The following is a 9,209-nucleotide window of genomic DNA, read 5'->3' as shown; positions in this document are numbered from 1 at the left end:
GGAACGATGCTCCCTTCAACTATTTTTTAGCAATCTCGAGTATTGACTGATCTCTGTTGTCTAATATACAAGGCTACTTCGTTAATAGAGTTTCAATTTACACTTTGACAGGGAATAGTCCTACACAGTATGCGTCCACTGTGATGTAATAAATGTGACTGTAGGACCCACAATCACGCTTATTACATCACAGTGGACGCATACTGATGTAATAATGTTGTGCTACAAGCAATATAAATGAAATGGCTAGCGGACCGGTACCTCGTCCTACTTACATTCACTTTTGTTGTTGCATGAGCAACAGCTTCGCGACCCCCTATAAAATGCTCTGCGACCCCCTTGGGGGTCTCGACCCCCAGGTTGGGAACCACTGTATTACAGTAAGAAAGAAAACGCCCAGGGAAAATTCACTTTTGCTTAAAAGACACGCAAAAATAAACCTAAAGAAAAAAGCCCAATGAAACTTCTCGTGCTCAGAGCATTGTGACGCAAAAAGCCACACGACCTCGTTCGACGGAAGCTAATCAGATATGCGGCGTATTAAGCATCTACACGGCGCTTTGACTCTTCAAGCGCACGTCATTGGTCACTGATGAAAGCCTTTCAGAGTGACTTCCCTGAAATTTTAAAAAGCCTTCTAAACAGTAGCTATAGTTTTCGAATGGCGAAGAATTATCAAGATAAAGTGATTAAACATGACGATCGACGTTAAAACTGGTGTGTCCGCCGTGAAACTTAATTTGTCCGCCGAGATAGCTGCTCAGACCGGACACGTTTGTCCGCCGTCAACAAAAACGAATTTCGAGGCCTGCAATGTAAATGGCTAGTTTCTCCAAAGTTATATCGTTCTGTCACATTAATAGAAAATAAGACAGTGTGGTTAACGTTTGCTTCCAGGAAAGCGTTCGTCATAAAAAAGAAGTCAACTCTCAAAAGCACGATACCTAACTTAGTAATTTTGTTCTCGAGTACCTGGACCAGCTTTTCCCAACAAATTGAGTGCCGAACCTGCAAAAAGTTTATACTTTGTTTTTACTTGAAATTCTTTCAAGTTTTCTTGAACATTTTCTGTCACCATCTGTGTAACCGATCAGTGAGCGCCGATCGAAAACACATCGGATCTCCGCTCATCGTGAGTAAGTTATACGCCACTCCAAGCTTTTATTTTATTTTTGCATTATTTTTGCAAGCTTGGAAATTTGGTCTATTTACATTAATTTATTATCTCTAGACCTTGAATCAATGTAAAAAAAGACAATTTTTACTGGTTGTGGCTTGAGAAAGACACTCAATACCCAGACAGCAACCTCGGTGATTTTTGCATTGTCTGCAGATTTTTGCAACGTCTGCAGACGTTGAATCAATGTAAAAATGACAAATTTTGTTATTTGAATGACTGATGCGAAGATTGGCTCACGTTCTTTCCCGTTCACTTCAGTTCAGTTGTTTTTTATTTCTGACCATCATATCAAAAACAATACACGTCAACATAGCAAAGGTCGAGAAAAAGGTAGAAGCGACAAAACGCGAACGTTAAAACGTGCTTGTGACCGAAGTAAGTTATTGAGTTGAGAAATTTGGCACGGTCGCAACACTGAATCCAAATTCTCAACTTATACCATAATACATTCCGTAGGTTGGCATTCTTAGAAGATATTGTATCAATATAGCCATCAGAGTTGGATCAATTAGGCTACCTAGTTTTCAGTTCAATTACATCATTAAAATTTTTAATTACATTGTTCTTTAAATTTTCAAATTACAATTACTTTCAACTGTTCGTAATTACAGGTCGCAATATTTATGTTCATCGATGATTTTTTACACTTTAATTTCATCAAAGACAAGTTGAATTACATTTGATAAAGATTAGGTTGAAATCTAGAAGACCGTTTTGAACCCCAACTAGCGGCTCAACATAACTACTGATATCATGCGTGCAAGTTACCAAACCATTGTAATTTGGAACAACTTTTTAAATTACGCTACAACTAAAAGTCTTGTGGAATCCAGATGGTTATGGTGCTTTTTATTCGCATTGTTTAATGTTTATACTTGTACCCTAAGCCTATACTATTCTCGCAACAGACGAAATAAAAGGTTTCTCTCTCTCTTCATTACATGAAAATGTTCAATTACAGTTGTAATTGGTCCAATTCTGATAGACATAGGCTACTACGCTTTTGTTGACACAAGTTTCAGATTCATATACCGAACGCTGCCTACTTACGTGCTCCATAATGAGATGAAGCTCACACTCGTTTGTCACAAACTCTAGTTTTATTTTCATTTGCACCAGCGCTGTAACTTGTTAGGTCGGTTGCTATTATGTACACGAAGTATCATTTCATTAGAAGTGTTCTCCACATCTAAGAAATTCTGTTTGCAATCGGTTTTGAAATTGCAGAACTGAATCAAGTTGATTTGAAGACATAATAAACACTCAACAAAAGACATGACAACACTAAATAAAATAATAAAAACAACTCGCAAGCGTTCAGAATCACTTTAAATTGGGGTCTATGGCTGCACAGCTTGTGGGATTCTCAATAGCAATTAACGTAAACATTAGCCTATAAAATATTAGGTTTACAAGGGTACAAACAACAAAAGTTTTTCTCTAAGCCCACTCTAATCTCTACGCCCACCCAAAATCCACAGAAACTTGGTGAAACTTTATGTACGCTACTCTTCCAAAGGTAAAAAATCAAGTGTTAAGTTTAATAAAAAAAACTTTCGGGTGAACTCCCTGCTTACATTGTGGCCTATCTCCTACAATGCAAACAGATTTATAGCAACCATTAGGCCCAGTAGTATTTGAAGAAGTGAGATTGATAGGCTAACCACTTTATAAATAAGTTTAGGGTTGCAGCACGCAAGGTGGCCTATTGGTGCAAGCCAGACACACCAACTCGTTGCAAATAGGAGACTGCTGCAATGATCTAGCACAGGGGTGCACGCACCACTAAGGGATGAGAGACGTGTTTCCAGGGGGTGCTGAATCTTTTAGGTTAATTATAAAACGACGTAAGCAACTATGCTTGTTGACCGGGCATCAACAAACGTTTTAAATTGTAGGTGACTATTACTTTCAGCCATTCAAGAGGTGTACGAGAAGTTGATGATGATTTCACTGTGGTGCCGACAAGGCAAAAGGTTAAGAACCACTGATCTCATAAAAAACACCATTTCTTTAGAAAAAATCCTGCTCGGAAGCCTGTCTGAATACAATTTTGCTCAATCAAAATACATTGTGTTAATAACAATGAATAAAAATTACTCGTCCAAGCCCGTGATGAAATCCATCAAGTCCATATTATTACTAGACTTACGTTATGTTGTGAAATTTTATCACTTGGCATTATAAACTTAGCGTATTCACGTGATAAACCCACCAAGACACTAAACACGCCGTCAATAACATTTGTAGGCCTATTGTGGGACCTATGAAGCAAAAAGTGCATTTTTGGTCTCTCAGCCGACCAATTTTCAAGCAGGATGCATCAAATTTGCACACACCATAGGTGGCACCTATTGCCTACACGCTATAAGTATATTTGAGTCTCCTACAAGTCAGCAGTGCTGAATTAAGCAAGCGACAACTGAGCTAGCAACATTTGAGCAAGTGACTGAAGTTTGTAAATGATGAAACTGAGAAAATAATAACAACAAACCGAAATTGGACATGTCACAAATCAGCAAACACAGTTTAGTAAGCGATAACTATGCAAATCCGACGTGAGCACGAAGATCTAATTTGCTGACTTGGAAGTAGCTGAAATGTAATTGCTGAATTGTCGCATGCCGAGTGGTCCGACGACCGGTAGGAGATTGCTTTTATAATTTTTATTTTAATATATTTATAAGAAAAACGCACTGTATCCATATAATACGCTGGCTTCTTTATGTGGGTTGTTTTCTTTTCACAAAGGTAAGGATTCAATTGACTGACAAAACCAGCGGTTGAGAACTATTTGGCAAGAACTAGTGGTGCGGGACTGATAAGCCCAGCATCATGACACGTGTCTATTCGCTGAGACCTTGCTACACTCGACTGCCGAGAAACACATGTTTTTGGGAAAAGTCTTGGTGTGGAGGCTACACTAGTATGGTTGGCGAAACACAATCCTCGCTGTTCTATTGTGAGTAGTCAGGTGGTGCTGACGTCAAGAAAATCGCTCCTTCTCAATTATTTCGGACATAGATGACAGCACAATAAAATCGTAATGTTGTCAAAACACCTTTCAAATTTTAAAAATTGGCATTTTTGCTTTCAAACGTGAAGCAATATCATTAAGGCCAAGGACCTAGGCGCTTTTAGCAGCTGCTTTATAGGTGCCGGTTTGCAAATTTTACTATTAGGTTTATAAAAAAGATATGGTCAAGTTTTGGGAGACACATTTTTATTCTTGGCAGATATCTGTAGACATACGACGCACGCTGCATAAACCTGTGCTCAGAAAACATTAATTTACTAGCATCTCTATACTGTGAAACTAAGATGTACAAATTTACTTTGACCGCAGCAAACCATAAAGATTGATCTGATTGACCCCCCCCCCCCCCTTGAGAAAATCCTGCGTACGCCACTGCAGAGCACTGCCCCGTCTTCACTGACAGTTCTTTTGTTTTTACAATGTGTCATTACAATAGTGCCTGACAATATTTATTTTGTAAAAAGCGAAATGCAGCGGTGCTTCATAGGTCCCACATTTCCTCCAGTGAACCCATCTCCAAAATACAGTAATACGCCTGTGCAGGAATTGGGCACCGAAATAGATAGTTTGTCCATTGTTCAGACACAATCCGACAATAAATATTTCCTCGATAAGGCCCAGCTGTAGCCTACATTCCAAATTGGACGTTTTCTGGCAAACTTGTCCAACTGGCTTTCACTGGTCTACAGTCTACACACATGATGCGAGGTTATAGGTTGAATTTCCAAAATTCTAAGTTCAACTTGCGCATAATATTTGACCAAATACGCATGACTCTCTTTACAGTGCCAAACTGGTGCTGTGTGCACTGCTTGATATCGCTACGCTTTCATAGTTGTATCCATAGCAAGGAAAAAGTCTCTTTCTCCAATCGGCAAACGAACAAATTACTGCTAGAATATTAAAGAGTAAGTTCACCGTGTAGATATTGGCGTAGAACATAATGGGTGTGATTCCATCGTGAACAAAAATCAGAAGATTTGATGCTACACCATCTGAAATCACGCAGACTGTGGCACAAGCAGTCAATCGAATGATTGTTTTACGTATGTTTAAGTGTGTTTGTTGGTGCTCACTTCTACAACACATGTGCACCCGGTAGTGTTTGAGCAATGGATAAACCAGCAGCGCTAATAATGCAAACTGGAATATGAATGCTAAGAGAAATAACATGATGCCTGGAAGACTGGATGGGGGTCCTTCTGTGATTAATTCGTCAGGAATACTGTAAACGCATCCATATGCAGAAGACACTAACGTGAAGCTGACAAGATACGTTGTTGCTGATGCAATTGATACTCCAATTATACCAATTAGAACCGAATAGCTGCACACTCGTAAGAACGGTGAGCTTAAATGACGCAGAGCACGGTGTCGGTACATCTTCAGTTGTCTTGTCCATAGCAAAAGATACAAGCACGTAAGCGAAATGTGGTAAACTTCTACCAGCTCGTGTTGGTATAATCGGCAAGCTAGATCCGACACTTGACCATACCTGAGCTCTATCTGTTCACCAAGACAACGCAAGAATGTAAAAATACTTGCTACCAGGCATAGTGTTCCTCTGGACAATATTTCCTCCACTCTCTTCACCAGTTCAATTTCCATTTTATTTTTTTTGCTTGTTTGTCTGTATTCAAATATAGATAAAGAAATCACCATGTAAAGCGCCACCGCAGTTAATGCTGCAGCAAAAAGTTCATCTCTTAGCCATGGCCTTTCATACCATCCATCCAGAGGGGAGCCAGTTGTATTGGACGAATTCATGCTTTGAAGTTTCAAAGATTACCAACTGTATATATCTGATACAGCTCAAGGATTGGCACAACAAAAATCGTGGTAAAATATGTTGATGATGAAGTTTCGCCAGTTTTAAGTCATTGAAAAGCTAAGTCAACAAAGAGATTTTGAATATTTTTTTCTAATGTAGCAGCACGGTATCCATTTTATTCAAACTGTGTACTTGCCGTGCAGACACGCACTAAGACACCAACACCACAGTATTTTTTAAACCTGACATTCAATCTGTAACAAAATCGATTAGCTTTCATTATTTTTACGATAAAGTTACTGCGAAAGAAACTAATCACAATATGAAGATATGCTAAAACTAGTAGCGGTTTCAAACGTGGATTGCAAGGCTTAGCTAAATGAGTTACAAACTCATAGTTACAGTAGGCTAAGTTTTAGTTGGTTGGTTGGTTTTGAATCTTTATGCTCGGATTGACAAAGCCTTGATAGGTTATTCCTGGTAGCGTTTTGACGCAGGGCCGGTTACCGAGATTGACGGAGTGAAATTTCCGATTGTTGAAGTGTTGTTGCCGGTGAATTATTCCATCCATTAGGTGCCGCTGAATGGAGAGCAGTTCTTAGAATGCAGTCCTTAGAAGCGCACACCCCGAGAGTCGAACCACGCCGCTTGATCTTGAAGCTTCTTCGTTCACGAAGCCATGCGCTAACCAACTGAGTTATCGGGGCGGACGAGGTAGCTTAAGTTACGTTAATGCTGATTTATTTTAGGAATATTTCTCTTGTGGATAAAAAACGTTTTAGGAAGCTTTAACTTTAGCAGTTTCTCATAGTCTGTTTGTACAGCCTTTGATTTAGGCTACTGATAGCCCACGTTACTAGCCATGTCATCTAAATTGACACAGTGTAGCTTGGGCTTGCAATTGAAATGTTATTGCCAATATACCAAATAGCTATTATTTTATCCAGTAGACGGCTTACCCCTGAATGCAAAACCCCCTTTGAGTGAGTTACTTTCTTTTTCTTGCTTGCTTGTGAGTTAAGAGTAGCCTACACCCTGAGAGCTGCAGACCCTTTGTTTGATCGGGCCTTTTCTTTGTACCCAGCAGCAGATTTTTTTTTGTTGAGCTGCCAAGGTTGACATTTCTATCGATGCCTTTTGTATCCCCTTGATTATGCAATTTTTGAGCTGATTGTCATTGGTTACAGATTTGTCATTGCACAAATAGTTCAAAATTGTTTCAGAATTTTGTGCTTGAACTTGACAGTTAGTAGGCTAGCGTTAGGGTATTTCTCATTCTTTGTCCTTTCACTGCGTTTGATGTCTGTCACTTTTCTATTTAACGGTTTGCTACTAGCCAGCTCAAAATTAATCTTCTCTGTCACAATGTAGTCTAATGACTGAGCCAATTGGAATGGCCAGCCATTTTAGTTCCATGAACAGAAAGAAACCAATGAACAGGAAACACTGAATTCAATTTCGAGAAACATAAACTGAATACTCTTTGGCAAATATAGCCTACTTGCTTTTTGCAAGCATTTCACAACTTTAGATCACAGAATAAGTTATAATGAAACAATGCTACAACTCTCAAAACCGAAACTTTTGAATTTGTTTTATTCCCTGCTGTTGTCTAAAGACTGTTGTGAATTCTTGTTTTGACAAATTGAATTTGCCTCCATTCTGACAATAAACGGTGCATTGTGCAATAGCGCGCATGGAAATAGACTTTGCCTCTTTGTGATTCCTGCCGTTTTCTCCTTCTTGCTCTCATTTAAGTTTCTTTTTGTTTGTTGAATGATAGCATCTAACCTCCTTTTTCTAGTTTTAATATTTTAACGCAATGCTTTATTTTGAATTTAAATTTCATTTCACATTTTTAATTGTTTTACAGCAACACGATAGCCTAGAACTGTGTTCTACTGCGTTAGACAGATTGTCATGACCTGATTTAGCCCCTAAAGAAGTCAAATGTGTATGGTTGACGAAACGTCAGAATAAATGCAAGTTGTTACTTGCAACACCTTGTGATGTTTTAGCTTATTTTACACCTGAAGAGCGTACTTTTTAAACATATCATAATCTAATCAATATTATTTTGTAGCCTAACAGACTGTGCGGAAACTGATAAGTTTGCGTTTGGGAATGGCAAACGTAGGCTAACTAAAAACTGCCTCTAACAAAGCTGAAAGCTTGATCAACCTAGAATTTCGTTCGATTTTAACAATATGGTCTCGTTATATACCCTTTTTAGGCTCTATTTTCTCATATTTTTATGGCATTGTGCACTTATGTGCAGGGCCGTTGCAAAGACAACTTGGGCACGGTAGCCTACCAATGGCACCTTCGGGCACTAAAAAAATATCACTAAAAACAAATAAACAAGACGTCTTTTAGGACATACCCAGACAGCAAAATCCGTCATCTTTAAATTGATTCAACGTGTGCAGATGTTGAATCAATGTAAAAATGATGGATTTTGCTATCTGGGTAGTGACCGAATCACAAAGGAAAAAGTAACTTAGTTTTCTCTCAAGCAGCAGAAAAAACCTTTAAAATCGAACAGACGTGGTGCAAATGCAATATAGGCTAGTAAAAAAATATGTGTTAATTTTTTAACTTCCCGCATCCCAAAAATGTTTTTCTAAAGTTAATCCGGACCCAGGCGCGGATCTAGGAGTTTTTTTCGGGGGGGGCCAGAAAATTTGAAAATCAATTAAACAGAAAGAAAAAGATAAAACAGATGTGAAAAATGATACTACGACTGTAGCGTAGCCAGGAATTTTGAAAAGGGGGGTTTTGATGGCCGGCGGGCGAAGCCCGTCGGCGTCTTCGCCAAAGACGACACCTAGCGGAGGGGGGTCTGGGGGGCAGCCCCCAGAAATTTTTGAAAAATTACTTTGAGTTTGGTGCATTCTGAGAGCATTTTCAACAAAAATGTGGGTATAAATATTCCTGTAAAATGGTGCTGTTTGGTGGCATAGCAAAAGGATAAGATCATGTTTTCTTCGGATTTTTCGGTAATAAACCTAAGTCTCTATGTTTTCTTGTTGCTAATTCTTGGCTGAAATATTTGAATGTTTAGTATTGGCAAAACTCGCTCTTTTAATGCAGTTTCGTTTAAAATTAGGAAAACTTTGTTTTAGAGACATAGAGACTGAAAGCACCATTCTCAATATCGTGATGTCACACGCGTGCCAAAGGGGGGTTGTAACCCCCCTCCCCTTGGCTACGCCACTATA

The 9,209-nt window shown here is 38.9% G+C and overlaps 1 protein-coding gene across 1 annotated transcript; it reads right to left on the bottom strand.

The window, feature by feature from the left end:
• Nucleotides 1-4,497: 4,497 nt before the first annotated feature.
• Nucleotides 4,498-6,203, bottom strand: LOC145764533 (uncharacterized). Its single transcript, XM_082576150.1, has one exon. The coding sequence runs from the start codon at nucleotides 5,982-5,984 to the stop codon at nucleotides 4,998-5,000; it is 987 nt and encodes a 328-aa protein (XP_082432276.1). The 5' UTR covers nucleotides 5,985-6,203; the 3' UTR covers nucleotides 4,498-4,997.
• Between the last annotated feature and the right edge of the window lie 3,006 nt (nucleotides 6,204-9,209).

Source organism: Aplidium turbinatum, chromosome 2 (assembly GCF_918807975.1).
Source record: "Aplidium turbinatum chromosome 2, kaAplTurb1.1, whole genome shotgun sequence".
In the NCBI taxonomy this organism is placed as follows: domain Eukaryota; kingdom Metazoa; phylum Chordata; class Ascidiacea; order Aplousobranchia; family Polyclinidae; genus Aplidium; species Aplidium turbinatum.
This window is presented reverse-complemented; position numbering and strand designations above follow the sequence as displayed.